The sequence below is a fragment of the Letharia lupina genome, assembly GCF_014066315.1.
Source record: "Letharia lupina isolate WasteWater1 chromosome Unknown contig_21, whole genome shotgun sequence".
Lineage (NCBI taxonomy): Eukaryota > Fungi > Ascomycota > Lecanoromycetes > Lecanorales > Parmeliaceae > Letharia > Letharia lupina.
In genome coordinates this window covers 1,203,655-1,222,986 of record NW_023502990.1, presented here as the reverse complement: position 1 = coordinate 1,222,986, position 19,332 = coordinate 1,203,655, and the positions used below count along the sequence as shown (strand labels likewise).

The 19,332-nt window shown below is 36.0% G+C and overlaps 3 protein-coding genes across 3 annotated transcripts; 2 read left to right on the top strand and 1 right to left on the bottom strand.

The window, feature by feature from the left end:
* On the top strand, positions 1-1,377 carry HO133_005567 (uncharacterized protein; the record flags this gene model as incomplete). The annotated part of the gene is made up of 1 exon (XM_037296476.1): positions 1-1,377. The coding sequence occupies one exon, from the start codon at positions 1-3 to the stop codon at positions 1,375-1,377; it is 1,377 nt and encodes a 458-aa protein (XP_037148458.1).
* Positions 1,378-13,108: 11,731 nt separating this feature from the next.
* HO133_005566 (uncharacterized protein) lies at positions 13,109-14,782 on the top strand (the record flags this gene model as incomplete). The annotated part of the gene is made up of 2 exons (XM_037296475.1): positions 13,109-13,795; positions 14,237-14,782. 2 exons carry the CDS (start codon positions 13,109-13,111, stop codon positions 14,780-14,782), a joined length of 1,233 nt encoding a protein of 410 aa, XP_037148457.1.
* Positions 14,783-16,001: 1,219 nt separating this feature from the next.
* On the bottom strand, positions 16,002-19,291 carry HO133_005565 (uncharacterized protein; the record flags this gene model as incomplete). The annotated part of the gene is made up of 5 exons (XM_037296474.1): positions 16,002-17,874; positions 17,944-18,163; positions 18,353-18,530; positions 18,583-18,933; positions 19,028-19,291. 5 exons carry the CDS (start codon positions 19,289-19,291, stop codon positions 16,002-16,004), a joined length of 2,886 nt encoding a protein of 961 aa, XP_037148456.1.
* Positions 19,292-19,332: the final 41 nt, after the last annotated feature.

Genomic DNA, 19,332 nt, shown 5'->3' with positions numbered 1-19,332 from the left:
ATGTCTCACTACCCACCACCCCCAACGCCACACCTGCGTAGACGTGGCAACGACGCCTCAGGATACGGGCAAGCGTCACCGAATCTGCACCAGGCATTTATGAGGACTGATCCTCGACAGGCATCTTCCGACCGTAGCAAATCTTCCTTTGACGGGCGAAGTAGCGGTAGACAGGCGAGTGAGCAAGCTGTTGATGAACATGACCGTCGTCCGCGACTTACGATTCAGCTGCCGACGCCCAAAAGTTCGCCAGAGCCGGAAGTTTTGCAGAGCCCGAGGGACTTGGCGCGGCTAAGTCCTGTCGATGCGGAGACGGCTTTGGTGGATCGGTTTAGGAAACCCGTCTCCAAAGTGTCTCACCCTGCCTGTCTCACCCCCGGACAGCGTTCCACCACGCAGGATGCGGAAGAAGCTCACCCAAATGAAGAACAAGTCAACAATGCAAACGGGCCCCTCGCTACCCGCGCACGAATCTCAGACGGTGATTCTCCGACCTTGGATTTGGCCGCAAGACAGCTGTTTCAGCAGGCGGTTCCGCCTGGCTTCAACACCAACACTGACTTTGGTGACTTTGGCCGGGGTTTGCAACCCTCAGCGGCCGCCGTAGCCGAATCTTCTCGCCGTAATCGAGCTACGCCAGCTCACCAGCGTCCACACTGGGTTCCCACAAGTGAAGACTATCCCAGTGTCCCCTCGAATCAAGGGATTGGGTCTCGATACCCCGCTGAAGCTAGGCGAGTTCCTGCCAGCAGACGCGCTAATGGCCGCGCAGATGCTGTACAGGATGAGAGTAAGGGTGCTCTCGGCACGGAAGGGGACGTCGCGATGCGGGTAGAGGTAATTCTGCACGGAGATGGATACCGTCTCCGCGACTCCCGACATCATCCGGACATCTTCCAAGAAATAATTCCAGCAACCCCAGCCGTAAGTAATACAGCTGACATTTCCGAAACCCATCTCGGCTATGGACGGCAGGCTCATCGAAGCAGGAAGACCCCATCACATCATTCCGAGTCAAATGCAGACATTGCTTCGATATCTTCCACAGAATGCCAGCCATCCACCACTGCATCCCCACCCTCCTTCTCCCCTGCCTTCTCCCCGCCTCCACGCGTATCTTGCGACATCGTGGCGCGCAACCCGATCCCCGCCACCAGCCAGCGCTACTTCGGACCCGAGAACGGGGGCCGCGCGGATATCGACGATGGCGAAGAGGCTACTGTGGTAGATATTGGCGAGAATGCAGGTGCAGATGCGCGTAAACGTAGACTCAGTCTGCAGATGCAGGAGTGGCGGGTGTGGAGCAAGGAGCCGGAAAGACCTGAGAAGTGGTCCATCGATTTTGACGAGGTTCAGCATAGGGGAGACGAGAGATAGAAGGGGGAGGGGAGTGGAGACGGTGAGTGATGGGTTCGAAAGGATAAAATTGAAGCTGAGAGATGTGTGGTGGTACGTTCATTCAGGGCTTAGTTCCTCTTTTCTTTGCTTCAGGTTGCTTGTGTTACTGATATCGCCGCTGTTGTTGTTGTGTTTCTGTAAAGGGTGAGGAAGAAACAATGGGCGGGAGATGAGATGGGATGAGGTTTGAGCACGGCTGTAAGTTGCTACTGGCTATCCAATTGCATCCATAGACTGGCACATTAAATACCGATTCGGAAAGTAGTCAGACTTTACAGGTAAGAAAATGGTTGCTGCGCAGAAGCCTTCCACCGACTGGCCTGTGACGGACGTCTCGTTCGACTTAGCACCACCAGAGATCTTACAATAGGTTCCTAGTCGGATGCGGTACTCTTTTCAAACCTACCTTTGAGACGACTCTGACATCAACCACACTTCCTTCGTAGGAAGTGCGTTGATGATTAGGTACGAAATATACATCCTCATAATCCGGTCACAAACCGCCGGAATGCTGGCCAAGCGAGGACGGATGATCAGTGTTGGAATCAGCCAATAGGAGGCCAGCATTTCTACACACTACTAAGTTCCAAATAGGTGTTGTGACTACGCCTTATAGTGGCAAATAGCCTTAGCGTGGCTTCACACCATAGATAGGTAATCACCTCTATTTTTACTATATACTTCTTTATAGAATATAATAATAAATAATTATTCTACATTAATATGAGATTATTAAGTATATATTATTTTTAATAGATTATAAGCTCGAATTTTCGCTATCGTAATCTCTACATTATTAACTAGAAATATTTACTTATTTAATAATTTAGTATTATGAAAGTTAAACGAACATTTTTATATTCTTATTATATATTTTTCTATTTACTCTTTTATTCTTTCTTTAATAGATAGCTATATAAGATAATTATATAGATATTTAATATATATATAACTATATTAATTTAAATCTAGAATTTTCTAAAGTTAAAAGGTTAAGAAAACTATTAGCTATAGTTAAAGAAGATAAAGAGTATTTTAAAGTATTACGATTTATAAGACGTAGTAGAATAAGAATTAATATTATTTCTAGACGATTTATTAGAGAAAGTTATTATTATAAATATATTAGCTAATAGAATTTATTATATAAAAACTATTATATTAAGATCTATTAATTAATAGATTTTAATTTATAATATCGAGAAAAGATTTAAAAGAACCTTAATAATTAAGTATTAAAACTTATTTATTTAATATATAAGAATAAATTAATTAAAGTAATAGAAGATAAGAAGATAGCTATAATTAGATAGAGTAAACTTTAAACGAATTATATAAACTTTAGATTTATTCTTCGCTTTATTAAGTTATAGAAATTATAAAATATTATTATAATTAATAATAATAACTCGATTAAGATTTATATTATTAATATATATATAAAATCTAAGAATCTTAAGTATATAAGAGCTTTAATTAATAGATAAATTCTTATTATTTTATTATTAAATAATTTAAATAAAAAGTATAAGAACTTTATATATCGTCTTATTATATAACCTAATAATATATTAAACTTTAATAAAATTATTATACTTCTTTATAAAGAAAATTATCTTCTTAAATAAAATAATAAGAAATAAATTATAGTTGTTATTAATATTACTGGCCGGAAAGGTATGATATGGTATGGAATATTGACCTATCATATCATACTCTGATATGGTATGGGATATTGATATTTGCATAATTCCATACCTGGTATGATATGGGATCTTGGCGGGATATCCTACGGTATGGTATATCTGTGGTATCATACCATGATATGGTATATGTATGGGATATCCCGACTGGGATTTCTATATTTAGAAGTATAAGTAGCTATTCTAGTCATCATTCTGGCCAACCATGGCTACTACTACCATGGCTACCACTACTATGGCTACTACTATCATGGCTGCCACTACCATGGCTGCCACTACCATGGCTACCTACCATGGCTGCCCCCTACCATGGCTACCCCTACCATGGCTACTACTATCATAACTACCACTACCATAGCTACTATATGATAGTAGGCTATTTCAATAATAAATAGTAATAGCTATGATAGTGGTAGCCATAGTAGTGATAGCTGTTAAAATGTCAGGTATGTGATATATAGAACGGACGGATCAATTCTCTAAAACCTCTCCGGGGCCAGGGCCTAAATATAGTACAAAATCAGATGGCTGGAAGACATGGTGGCTAGGATGCGCGGGGGCCACATTTCGATGGTAGGCATAGTAGTGGTAGCTATGATAGGAGCAGTCATGGTAGGTAGCCATGGTAGTGGCAGCCATGATAGGGGTAGCCATGGTAGGGGCAGCCATGGTAGGTAGCCATGGTAGTGGCAGCCATGGTAGTAGTAGCTATTATGTCGGATTTATCGAGCCGTTGATCAGAATGATGACGAGAATACTTCTAAATATAGAAATCCCAACCGGGATATCCCATACATATACCATACCATGGTATGATACCACAGATATACCATACCGTGGTATATCCCGTCAAGATATCGAACCCATACCAGAAAAATGGTATGGTATCCGACCCTACCCATACCATACCCGGGTACGGTATGGTATCACTTGATATGGAATATCCCATGGAATATATTATATCTTTTCGGTCAGTAGTTATTATAAAGAAATATTATAAGAAATAGAAGAATAAGAAGACTTTTAGAGATAATAATAATTTAGAATATAGAGATAATACTTTAGAATAAGATTAAGGTAAAAATAACGATAAAAATAATAACTATAACTTTAATCCCCTATTAAATAACTCGAATAGTATCTACTATAAGAAATTAGATAACGTATTTAAGTATTTAAAGTATTTACTACTATTAAATAAGAGTAAGAAGAGATATTAGCTATATAGCTACTAAATTCTTTATAACGAAAAGATATCTAATTAATTTCGAAATAATAATAATAATAATAATAATTCGAACTTTAAGTCTAAAGCGAATATGGCTAATACTATTAATAAGTCGAACGATTTTATAAATTAAAATTATACTTATATTTTAGTAATAGTCTATATTATAATCGATAATAAAGATACTATAAGAGATAAAGAGTATTAGAATTATTTAGTTAATAGCTTAATATTTAAATTAGATAAAGAAATAATAAATAAAGAGCTTAAAATTAAGTCTCTCGATTATCTTTTAATTAAAATAGCTAAATTATAAGAATTATAGAAGAATATAGAAAATTAGTTAATATCTTAGTTTAATATTAATCTAAAATTAGATAATAAGATAAATCGAGAGATTAAAAATATCCTTAACTCTCTACTTAATTCTCTAGAGAACGAAATAATTAACAAATTATTATATAAATATCTAACTTATTTTCTCTTCTATATAGTATATATAAATAGTTAATCTACTATTATATATAAATAAATAATAAACTTAGACTATATTAATTATATATTCTTTAATAAAAACGAGTTTATTAATTATTAGCTATATTATATAAATATTATAATAGTTAATAAGATTATTATTTAAATAAAGAATCGCGATATAGTCGAAATAAAATAGCTATTATAGAATAAATTTAGTAATATTATAAAAGTTAATAAAGTTTTATATATTTCGAATCTTATATATAAACTATTTTTAATTAGTTAGGCTATATGAAAAGAATTTAAAATTATCTTTCTTAGTAATAACTATTATATTCTTTAAAGTAGCAAGCTTATTAATAGCGCTTCGAAGATAAATAATACCTATATTCTTAGTATCTTATAATCTATAATTAAGATTTCGATATTTATTTAGAAAAAGATAAGAATCTTAATAATAAGCTTAATATTTAATAAGAAAGCTATTAAGCTATAATACTATCGAATAAGATATTTAAATAAAATAAATCTTAAGAGATTAGTTAATATAAGTAAAGATATTATACTAATTTAGAAACCTCGAGTTAGATTAATATATAAATGTCTATTTTAAAATTAAATCTATATGAAAAATTTTAAGAAGAGTATAATATAAGATACTCGAAAAACTTAATAAGATTTATATAAACTTGGAAGAATCTTTTAATATATTATTTATTAATAGAGTTAAGTACTATATACTTTTAATTAATTAAATAACTCTTTAAATTTAATACTTTATATATAAGTATAAAAACGAGATCTTTAAGTTATTTTATAATTAGAAAACTTAGATAGAAAATAAATTCGATTATAAGATTAAGATAGTTCGTTTAAATAATAATATCGAATTTATTAATAGTAAGTTTAAAGAATATTTTAAGAACTTCGAAATTATATAAGAGTCTATCGTATTCTATACGTCTAAGTAAAATAAACTTAGCGAGATATAAAATCGAATTATTATAAATAAGATAAGGACTATACTTTTTAATTCGAAGTTATTTCGCTATTTATAATTAGAATTACTTTATATTAAAGTATATTAAAAGAATAAAAGTCTTATTATCTATCTTTAAGATATAATATTATATAAGATATAGATAAACGAATAACTATATCTCGACTATATAAAGATTATCGACTATATTATCTAAATATATATATCTAAGAAAAAGTATAAGAAGCTTAATAAACGTAGTAAGAAGTATTATCTAATTAGCTACGAAGATATAAATATCTTTTAAATATAGAACTTAATTACTCGATAAATAAAATAATCCTTTTATATCGATTTTAACGAATTATAAATAATAATTACTACGATTTTAGATATTAATTATTAGCTAGTTAAGGCTATTAATAATAATATAATAGATATATTTAATAAAAAGAGTAACTCTATAGTATATTAATATATATCTAAGATTGTTATTAATATTAATACGAGCTCTATTAATATAGATAAAATTAGAAATATTCTTTTTAATAAAAATATTAGAGAAATTAAAGAAGTTAAAGATATAGAAGATAGTAATATAAAATTAGAAGAATTTAATAATAACGATATTAAAGAGATATCTCGAGGTAATTCTATTATTTATCTAGATCTATATCTTAATATAATATATAATTCTTAATTAAAATAAACTTCTATATCTTTTTAGAAAGTTCTTTTAAATAATAAATAAAGTAATATTAAGATTACTACATCTGCAAATTTAAAAAGTTTCTTTTCATACGATTTTCGTTAGGTTCGCATTATAAGCACGATTTAGTCTATTTAGTAGACTTTATCTATATCTAACTCTTTTTATTAATTTAATAACTATCTTAATTCTTTTCGTTAGTTCTACTAATTTAGTAACTTTAAAAAATTTTAATAACTTTAAAAATTTTGCGTAATATACTTTAATATACTTTAAGTATTATTCTATATATATATAATATTAATATATATTATTATTAATATACGTATTATTATACGCTATATTAAAGTATTACTTACGCGATTAATTTTATTAAATTATTTAATTTTGTAATCAAATTTGAGTTAGCGTTAATACTCGTTATTATAGAATCTTATCGTTATAACGTTAATTATTAGAACTTTTTTTTTTTTATACATATTGCTATTAAACTAATAGAACTAATAAAAAAGATTAGAATAATTACTAAATCGACGGAATTTGAGCGAATTCTAATTAGATTTATTAAATTGATAGAATTTAGGCGAATTCTAATTAGATTTACTAATTTAATAAATTTTATAATTTCCGCGATAAACGCGCGATTAGCAATTTCAAATTTTATAGAAACTTTTTAGATTTACAGATGTGGCCGGAAAGATATAATATATTTTATAGGATATTTCATACTAAGTAATATTATACCGTACCCGGGTATGATATAAATAGAATCGGATATCATTTCATTTTTCTAATATGAGTTCGGGATCTTAGCGAGATATTTTACGATATAATATATCTATAATATCATATTATGAAATAAAATATATATGAGATATCTCGTTAAGATTTCTATATTTAGAAGTATAAAGTAGCTATTCTAATTATTATTCTAGTTAACGATTAATCGTATCTATCCTTATTCGATATACTACTATAACTATTACTATTATAACTATTACTATTATAGCTATTACTATTATAGCTAATACTACTATAATTAATACTACTATAACTATTACTACTATATCTACTACTACTATAACTACTACTATTATAACTATTACTATTATAACTATTACTTACTATTATAACTATTACTATTATAGCTACTGTCGAAATGTGACCCCCGCGTATCCCAGCTATCGTATTCTTCAGCCACCTGATTTTGTACTATATTTAGAACCTGGCCTCGGAGAGGTTTTGGAGAATTAATCCGTCCGTTCTATACATCATATATCTGATATTTTAACAGCTACCACTATTATAGCTATTACTATTTATTATTTAAATAGTCTACTATCATATGGTAGCCATGATAGTGGTAGCCATAATAGTACCAGTCATGGTAGTGCTAGCCATGGTAGTGTCAGCCATGGTAGTGCCAGCTATGGTAGTGCCAGCCATGGTAGTGCCAGCCATGATAGTGGCAGCCATGATAGTAGCAGCTATGATAGTAGTAGTCATAATAGTAATAGCCATAATAGTATATCGAATGGGGGTAGATACGATTAGCCGTTGACCAGAATAATGATTAGAATAGCTACTTTATACTTCTAAATATAGAAATCCCAACGGGATATCTCATACATATATCATTTTATGATATAATATCACAGATATATTATATCGTAATATATCCCGTTAAGATCCCATATTATATTAGATATAGAATCATATAAATATTAATATTTCATATCATATTAGAGTATAATATAGCAGGTCAATATCTTATATTATATTATATCTTTTCGATTAATGATTAAGATATAAGTCTAAAGAATTATTACTTATATTAAGTATAATAAGACTCTTAAATTAAAATATTTATATTATAGATAAGTTATATTAAATTATAAAAATTTAAATTATTATAATTTTAATCTCATTTTTAATCTCGCTATTATTATTTAATAAATAATTAATATAAGATATTAATAGACTATTACGAAGATTAATAATTTCGAGTTATTAATCTATAATTAGATAATAATTAGTCTTTATATTAAATAATAAAAGAAGACTATAAATAAGTAAATAAATTTCTTTATTATAATAAATATTTAGAAGCTTATTTCGAGAATAAAGAATATATTAATTCTTATTAATAAATGGATCTATAAGATAAAGAAGAAACTTAATAACTTTATTCTCTATAAAATACGCTAAATAATTCGAGATTTTAAATAAATCTATGACGTTAATTACGACTAAATCTTCGTCTTAATTATTAAATTTATATTATTTAAGATATTATTTATAATTATAATATATTATAATCTAGACTATAAGTAAATAAATATTATTATTATATTTTTTAATATATTATTAAAGAAAATTATTTATATAAAATAATTTAAAGAATATAAGAAGAAAGATAATAAGATATATTTGCTATTTAGAGTATTATATAATTTAAAGCAGTCACTACGAGAATAGTACTTTACTCTATAAAACTTTCTTATATTTAAAGAATTTAAATTAATTAAATCTAATTACTTACTCTTTATTAATAAGAAAATATAACTTATTATTAGCGTATATATAAATAATATTTAGATTTATAATCTAAAAGAATTAAAACTAATATTAAAATTTAAATAAGATCTTTATAAATAATTCGCTATAATCGATCTCGGGCTATACTTATATTATTTAGATATAAAAATCTAGAGAAATCGAAGGGAGAGAATTATTCGAATTACGTAAACGATGTATTTAAGAAAGATATTATTACGATTTAATATAAATAATTATATATTTATCTCTATATTAATAATAGTAGATACTTAACTATAAGAGAAACTAATTAATAAAGCTAAATTAGAAGTTATTTAGAAGTATTAATTAATAATAAAATCGATAATATATCTTATAATTTAGACTCGTTTAAATATCTATTTTATTATTATAATTTTTTTACGATATAATTATAATCTTAATTTAAAATATATTATAGCTATTAAATAAGTTATTTATTATTTAAAGAAAATACTAATTTATAATATTATATATAAGATAACTAATATATTAAAAGACTATATAAATATTAATTAAATCTTAAATTAAGAGATTCATTAATCTTTTAAAGTCTATATATTTTTACTCTATAATAAGATAATTAATTAAATATCTAAACGATAATAGTTTATTATATTATTATCTTATAAGATTAAATATATAACTTAAATCTAGATAATAAAGAAAGCTATTTAATTAATTAAACTTCTAAGTAAATTAGATATTAGCTTCGAATTATCTAATAGATTAATATTAATTAAAATAGATAATTAAAAAGCTATTATATTAATTAAGAACTCTCGCTTTTACTTATATATTAAGTATATTAATATTTAATAGTATTTTATATAAGATTAAGTGAAAATAGGAGCAATTATATTTAAATAAGTACCTACTAATGATATAACTATGGATGGGCTTATTAAAGCTCTTATTAATAATAAATTTATAATATTTATATATTAAATTAAACTCTAGAAGAGTAAATAAGAGAAATAATCTAAATTCGAATTATATAGAAGTATTAGAACTAATAGTATTTCTAGTTATTATTTAAACTATATAGAAGTATTAAAATTAGCTAATAGAAGGCCAGTATATTCACATACTACTAAGTTTTAAATAGATATTATAACTACGTCTTATGATGGTAAATAGCCTTAGTATGACTTTATACCATAGATAGATAGTTATCTTTATTCTTACTATATACTTCTTCATAGAATATGACAATAAATAACTATTCTATATTGATATGAGATCATTGAGTGTATACCATTTCCAATGATCAGTTCATACAACATCCACACAAGAAAAATCCCGCTTAGAGTATCCCAAGACCTTTGGGACCCGCAAGTCACAGATGGTTGCTCGTGCAAGAGTAATAGGATGTAAGCATTCGTTGATTGTGGTATCAGAGTCTTTTGGGGACAAGGATATGCATACTGTCCCGCTAAATTGCTAGAAAATACTGATTGTTCGCCTCAGGTGTGTTTGATTCTCGAGCTGTGACCGCAAAAGTGAGGAGCAGTTCGAAACCAGTATCATAACCTCCCTACCTAACTTGGCCACTCATAGGGTTGCTTAAAGATGTATATAGCTTGTTGCTTGACTTTGAGATTCGGGATTCAATTCCTGCATTATTCGTCCATTGGTTGCAATTTCAGGTTGTATGTTTTGGACGAGGTCAGCTGTAGATACATGTTGCTTACTGAAACTCGGACACCTGAACCGTATTTCCTTTGAGCTTCCAGTCTCTCATTTTTCCAGTCTTGCGATATCGACAAGAACGACGGAATGAATACTTAAGTCCAAATATTGCAAGCTCATATCAAACTTGGTAGGCAATCTCAATAAGCCAAAGGGTCAGATGACTCTTCATTCTCCCTGTGACCCTGATGGTATCAGTCTCCTGCGAGCCTTCGGGTCTCCTTTCCCCCATCTCGGGCGTCCCCAACCCATGCCCGAGGGAGTGACTGTCAAGATATCAGGTATGGTAGAATGAATGGTGTGTAGATTGCATGAATTATTCCATCTCAGGACTCCCCTGGGCCAGTATTTATACCCCTCACAAATTAGGTGGTTATTTCAATAGGTAGCTGAGAGGAGGCTAGAAATCTTATTCCGATACTCCCCTATAACCAGCCTCCCCTAGCTTACTCAAAATATAATACTATATAGAAAAATAATGTTATACCCTCCCTGGTGCCTTTCTTACTACCCTTCCTAATACCTTTCTTACCCTTTCTGATATCACCGATAAGCCTTTCTAACCGTTATCGACAAGCCTTCCTAGCCGTCATCGATAAGCCTTTCTAACCGTTACCGATAAGCCTTCCTAGTCGTTATAAATTAATAAATACTTTCTTTTTATCTAATACCTCTTAATTCTACTACTATAACTTATCCCATTTTTACTTTTAAAATCTTTTTTTAATAATTTATCTTTCTTATAGCTATTTTAAGATTAACTTCGAATATAACTTTTAATAAATTTTATTCTTATAAGATTTTTTATAATAAAAATATTTTATCTTATACTCGTAGTTTAGAATAGCCTTTTTACTTAAGATTCTTTTACTCGAATATCTTATTATTATAACTAATTCTATCTTTATAATATTTAAAGTCTTTTTACATCTCTTTTTCTTTAAAAATATATTTTTTATTTTATTAATATTTATTCTTAGCGTTATAGTCTATATCTTAATAAAATATTAAAATTATTTTAAGAGAGTTATATCGAGATATAGAAGAGTTTATTTATTATTATTAAGAATTATATTAATATCGCGAATACGCTTCTTAAGAGTCTTAATTTAAATAAGATAGTAGATTATAAAGTTGAAATCTTCGTATTAAAGCGAGTAATACTCTTAAATTAATTATATAAATTCGATATTCTCTTTCGAGATATAGATATTAACTAAAAAGATTATTATAAAATAATTATTATTAAAAGCGTTAATCTAAAAATTTTATTTAATAAGATTATTTATAATAAAGATAATAAGATCTATAATTTTTATTATTAAATTATACTATTTAATTTAAATCGTAATTAATTTATTAAAATTTAAAGCTTTTTATATATAATTTTAAAGCTTTTTATCTCTAAAAAGAGCTTTAATATCGATAAATTATTTAGAGTAATTATTATTTATAAGCTAACGAATAAATAACTTAAATAAAAAGATTTCGAGGTCTATAATTAATTAGAATAAATATAGAATAGTATATATTTTAAGTAATAATATCTTAAGCGTTAAGCTCGAGCTTATAATCTATTAAAATATTAGATATAATAGAATAAATAATATATAGATTATATAAATTATTTTATCTCAGGACTCCTCTAGACTAATATTTATATCTCTTATAAATTAGGTGATTGTTTCAACAGGTGGCTGAGAGGAGGCTGGGAACCTTATTTCGACAGTGACTACCGTCGATACTTCACACCAACAATGATATCGTCCTCCGAAACATGACTTTGTTCAAAAACAAATCGACGAAGGAAAAATGAAGGCCTGGTGCCTTTGAGAGTATCCTAAGTGCTCAGGTTACCTCAGCTTCATTTTGAGAGAAGTATTCTTCTTCAAGCCTTGGGACACCAAAAGATATAGTTCTGAGTCTTTGCTCGAATACTAGCGAGGTTTCTCATGTATAGATAAATTACATGCTCTGCATGGTTCACTTTCAGCACCGGTAGCACCCCATCACAGCGATACTTTAACATCTCTTCCTGATACATTGACATCTGACACCCCCTTCTGACACATTAACACCCTTCCATCAGGCAAGCTTTTGACGGGAGCTAACCCAATCGGGTAAAGCTCTCACTCAGTCCGTGGTGTTTGCTCGTCACCTTGTAGACTTGTTTTCTCTCGTCCGACTCAGTACTTTCAACCAACTTCACAGAATGGCTCCAATCCAAAGTTGTAACCCTGTGAATTAAACTGGTCCTCATACACGTCACTTTCCTCAGGCTACCTAGCGCTCGCTGCTTGGTTCAAGCGATCCAAGAGATTACACAAGAGAAACATACATCTAAAATGGACCAGCAACCCAGACTGTCAGGCCCACACCAGGCACCTCTCAAACGCCTTGTGCAGAAACCGAGCTTTCTTCTGCCCAAGACAACATCAATTCCGCCTAATAACCCAGAATCATACCTGACGAGAGTCGTTTCCTACACCTCATGGCCACACACCTCCCCTAATGCCTCAGCGATGGCCAAAGCTGGATTTCATCAACAGCAACACTCTCAAAACCGAGACCTAGCTACATGCTCCACTTGTGGCCTTACACTCATGAACTGGGAATGCAGTGATGATCCTCTTGATGAACATGTACGACGCTCACCTGCATGCTCTTTTCTACACACTCTTCGAGTTGTGAAACCCGCCTTAACACCGGCGCAAACAACACCAATCCCGAGCTCAGCGCCTCCCAAAGTCAGTCTGGCATCACGTGCTTTGATCCGGGCGTCCGCTACATCAACAGCAGCTGCTGAGACCTCAATATCGACCCGCACAACTATGCCCCGGCTAGCATATCCGCCTCCGCCAGCATTCTACCCTCCACACCACCACATGTTGAATTCAAACTCTGACAGAAAGGCCGAAAATGCGCTCGCACAGGCTGATTCACCGGGAGAGTCAAAGGGAGAAGCCGTGCTGGACGTGGAGGGTTGGGTGGAGCTTGGGTTTGACGGGGAAGAGAAGGACGACTGGGTCAAAGTCTGAATGATCTAGGCGTTTGCACTGATAGTCGATGATAGCGAAACCCTCAATATCAACACAGTGAATTTTAGATGGAAATCCAAGGCAGTTCTCAGACTTGACTGGCGCTTAGCATAATGAGATTCGTCCCACCTGTGTATCTTCTATATCCTAATACTATCATGCAGTCCTTTAATCTTTGACTGGGTCGCCACCACCGTGAGCGCGCAATTCAGTTTCATACTTGCCGCGAGCGCCGTCGGTAGAGACGTCTAGCACTTACACTGCAAGCTCTTTTCAGCACCTACTTTGGGTTTGAAGTCTAACCAGCCGCATACCTGATCAATGCCCATCCAATGCATCCCCTGTACTCACCACGATGACCTCAGCCCTCTTCCAGCGCATCATTCCCTTCTCACTCCCTCCCCCCACTTCCACACAGCCCCTCAACACGCCAAGGCGGAGCCTCCCCACCACAGCGACCAGCAACATTACAACGAAAAGCTCCTTCACACTCACCACACCACCACATCCGGTACGGTGTCTATACAGTCCCCACACGCCACTCCTCCCCCCACCAGACCACTCTTCCCTCACCAACGACGTCCTCTTCCTCCCCGCAGCCAACGTCTTCGAAGAGCGGATGTTTCGAGAAAGATAGATACCACACAACCGCCGCCGTCGACTACGCCCGACCGCGACGACGGTACCAGCGATGCCGGATTTAGCGCACGTGCATCGTTCTTCGACGTCGCGCTCACGGCGAATAGGATTATTGAGGGATGTGTTGAGGGAGTGGTGAGTCCGAAGGAGGGGACGAGTGGGATAGGCGAGTTGAGGAAAGGGTTCTTCCTCGATGGCGAGGGGGCCGGCGGGATAGCTGCGAATATCACGCGCATCCATTCGCAGCCAGCAATCGATTTTTCCAAACGGGATACCAGTAGACTCAGGAAGTTTGTCCAGGATCTCAGGCCGTGGAGAGCGGAGATCAAATCGACTGTTTAAATCCACCTAGAGCCCGCCGCGGCAACAGACTGCACCTACATGATCAATCAAATCATCCCTCGTATCTCAAATCGGACCAGCGAAACCACATTTGGCACCACAGACGCCGCGGACATCGACCTCGCAAAAGCGGAAAATCGGAAACAGCAGCATGGGCGATGCGAGATATCGCCTCAGAACGATGACTATAGGCAAAAAGATGCTTTGCGTCTGCTTGATAGATATAGCGTAGACGGCTCGGGGACTCACTCAAAATAGCTGATTCATTCAGACACGAGATTAGCGCGGCTGCTGCGAATGTTATGACTGAGCGAAGAAACTTCTACGTCCATGTTGGGCGTTCCTAAGCCTTGGGGTCTGGAGTGGATACGATAGCACGGTTGGGTAGCGACGGAGGAGTTCGGTTAATAGATCCTTCTGTGGCCGATTGAAAGTGAAATCAAGGAAACAATGCAACCCGTTGAGTTCCCCGAGGCTGCTGCATGTGAGATGGACTCTCGAGAGTCGAGCGAGAGCATGTCGTAGGTTCTGGTACTTGGAGGCTTCGTCCATGTTCAACATCGGAACCGGTGGGGCTTAGTGGTGCTTGTAGCTTCGAGAGCCTAACCTGTGGGTGAGAATGCTATATTCAGATTCTTTGCAGTGTGCGCACATGATGGCGATGCGGAAAGGCTTGGGATGTTTTGGTGCTAGAAGCTTTCGCATGAACATGGGACAGACAGACAGACACGCTCAGCGAGCGCACACTCCATTCGCTCAGAAGTTTTTATAATAGCATTAAAGAAACGCACGCGTAGACTCCGGCAACAGTAATGCAAGAACAGAGCAACAAGCCCGCGCAAGAACCGAGCAACCAATCCTACCAGCGTCTCACCAGGATCTCAAATGAATGCGTGTTCGAAAACGTAGACCGGCTGCCTCGTGTTCACTGGCACGAGTTTGGTCCTTCACGACCTGGAACCTGCGTCCTGGCAAGACACTCGTCAATGGCCGGGATGGCTTCTCGCGCGAGGCGACGAAAGATCTCCGAACAGTGACGCCAGGAGCCGGTGAGGTTCGTTGCAGTCGATTCCTTCATGAAGAAGATTCGCCTATGCGGCGTCGAGTTTTCGGCCAGAGCCTCCACCCCTTTCTGCTCGAGATCTCTTCGCCCTCCTGATGTGGTAGTTTCTGGGGCTTGACTGACCTTTCGGGTACGGTCGTTGAGGTATTTGCGCTTTCAGAAATATAGCTGTGCGCTCTTGTATTGCAGCCACTTGAGAGCTTCTTTCTGTGTTTCTAGCCACTCGTCTGGCATTCTTCCTTGCCCGACCTCTAGTGCCTTGATCATGAGCGGTATCCCTTCCTCTGGCTGACCGATTTCTCCATATTCCTTAGCGATATAAGCCATTGTAAGGAGGGTATAAGGATCGTCCTCACCGTAAAGAGTTAAGTGCTTCTTTAGGGTATTCTGAAACATCTCGAAAGCGGCCTCATGTCGTCCTGACCTGTCATACGTAACTGCCAGAAGGAGTTCTAAATGTAGCATGTTCTTAATGTCTTCGTTGGACATCTCATCTCTCTTTGCTATCGCATTCTCTAAGACATCAATAGCTTCATTATATCGGCCCATGTCACTATACCCCGCTGCAACATCACACAAAGCTGATAGAGTGTGGGCATCTCTCTCCTCTAGCGACTTCTCGCAAACTGCTAATTTCTTCTCAGCAAGCTCTAGAGCTTCCTGCTTCCGACCCAACTCTGTATATGCCCAAGCGAGTTCACGCATGATATCCAAGGTCAAACTCTCTGCTGGGCCGAGTATCCGAATGCTTACATCTAGCGTACCCTGGAGTAGGTCCGAAGCTTTCTGGTACTCACGCAAATAAAAGAAAACCCGCGAGAGTTGATAGGATAGTAGGCATGTAGAGTAGCATTCATCACCGAGTAATTTTCTGCTGTATTCGAGAGCTCGCTCTGAAAGCGTCAAGGTATCTTTCCCTGGGAAAAATTCGTATACAGAGATGATCAAGGAAAGTATTTGTACCCTATCCAAGAGGACGTCATCCTCTACGAAGAGATCATCAACTTGCCCAATGCCTATACAATGGCGCAAATGGACCCTTAATTGCATTTGCCCGGGGAACAAGAGAACTTCCGCTGCCAGTGCCAGTGTCGATACAGTGATAATCCACCATCTCAAATGCACTTCTTCATTTAGGGAGTCCCGAATCCATGAGTGCACTAGAGGATGTAGCGAAATACGATTGTTTGGTCCGCTGACATGTATGAGCGAATAGCTCGACAGAAGTCGCATGGACTCATTGAATCGTATGGAGTCCCATTCCAAGAGCCGACGATCTCGAACCATACCAGGCAAATTGGAAGCCCACCACGTATACCTCTCGGTACGGCCAAACGCCTTCCATGCGGATCTAAACATGTCTTCCGTAATGTCATCAAAATGGCAAAAGCCAAAAAGAGTCAGAAATTCGAGGGCATTGGCCGCAGTGCTATCCGTTGCATTGTTCGAAAGCTCTTTTATGGAGTCCACTGATATCTCCCACGTTGTATAGACGGTATACTCATAATTTGAGTCCGCCTGTACTGGTCGGCTGCTCAGTAGCTTCTTGCGACGGCGCGCATAGTTGTCAAGATAATCCTCTAGAGAGCAAACTCTTTGTCGAATAGAAGCCCCAGCATGGCTCACAGCGAGGGCTAGGTATCCTAGTGTTTGGACGATGGGTAGGGCAATGCTTCGCAGATCCTCATTCTCGCTGAGAAGATCGCCAGATCTCAACAGGAGAGTAATAGCCTCATCGCTTTCCATTTCACGCAGCTCTCTTGATCCAACGGTAGCATGACATCTGCAATCAGGATTTCGACTTGTGACGATGATGGTACCCCTATTACCTACGGGGAAGAATTGGGAGATGTTTAGTGATGGATCATCAGCATTGTCCAGTATCAACAGCCAAGGTTCCAGCGAATTGGTGAGGCATCTTCTGAAGTCTTCCATCCCTTCCCCTACTTTGCATACTCGGGCCATGTTCGAAAATGCTTGTCGAGCCATGTCGACACTGCTGGTATCGATGAAGAAGACCCCCCAAAACCTTTAGATGGATCAGCAAAGCTACGACAAGAGATGACATTTGCAGAGCAATGCCCTAACACTGTTATACCTCTCTCTATAATCGTTCGCAAACTTCAAGGCCATTTGAGTTTTGCCGGACCCTCCGAGGCCGTATAGAACGAATCTCTGTTGCATATTCTGTGCAGGAGGATCCTCCAACGGAAGACAGCCTTCGCGAAGCTCGCCACATACATCATTACCGCCGGTAAAATAGGGGCTAACATCAAAAGGGAGCTCGAAATGCTTGTTGCGGAGCTTTGGGGGGGAACCTATTCATAGAGTCACTATTTACACCAATCTACTACTCCCAGAATAGAACACAGGTACAGTGAATGATGAGAGTATTTCGGCTGACCGACAGGATACATGAACGGAGGGTTGACAGACAACTAGAGCGGAAGAGGTGACAATACAATGGACCTCTGAGCGATAGATTCGTCGATTACTTGCTCACATACAATCAGAAGCGGGCAAAGATTTGTCCTTTCCTTTCAACATCCGATTCACCCTCTTCACCAGCTTCTTGTAAGTCTCATCATTTCGCGTGTCGAATTTACACATGTCCCGATGGTTTGCATCCACTGGTTGAGTGTCTTCATGACTTAATTCCAGAAGCGCGGATTGCTTCTCAACAATCTGGTAGAGCAGTCAGTCAGAAGTCGGAGGAATCAATACCTCTCGTACTTACGAGGCGCGAGAAAATACCCATTGGTCTAGTCTCATAAAAAGTTATGATCTCCATATTGGGGGCTTCGAACTTGAACTCTGAAGTGAGACTCATCAATGTCTCGCTATGGGTCTGTAGAGCACCAATCAATCTTGTTTTGGGTTTGTGCATAACCCCTGTGGCGACATTGGCCAGTATCCTCCCGTAATTGGCCTTGTCGCTCCCTCGGTGTGGTGTGCCAAAGAACACAATTCCAAGGGTGTGGTCCTTTATTGCTTGGTATCGTGGTTCCGTATGTGCCCAAACAAGAGCCTGTTTGACAATGATACCCCCTAACGAATGCGCAATGAAGATGATAGGCCGTTTGGATACCTACATCATCGAGAGTATTAGCATCAGCGATGTACCATGCAATGTGCGAGGATCGAAGTTGCGTTTGCAGCTGGTAAGGGTAATGGAGTCTTACATCATCTGTTTCGCGCTCATCGATCAAGCTACCTAGTAGGCTTTTGGCGTGATCCCACACATTAGCAGTAGTGTTACCAAACGCTACGTCTGCGTTGTAGCCATAACTCAGGATTCTTGCCCCTTTGACATCAAGCGGTAGAGAGTCCTGAAGCCAGAAATGGTTGTTTTTAGGGTGCTTCCAGGTGTTCGTAGCGTCGCCATTAAGTCCGTGGACCGCGATGATACTGGATAAAGAAGGGGCTATCAGCCAGGAGACAGGCATCTTCTGTGAGTGAGATGCTTACTCGACGACAAAAGAATCAG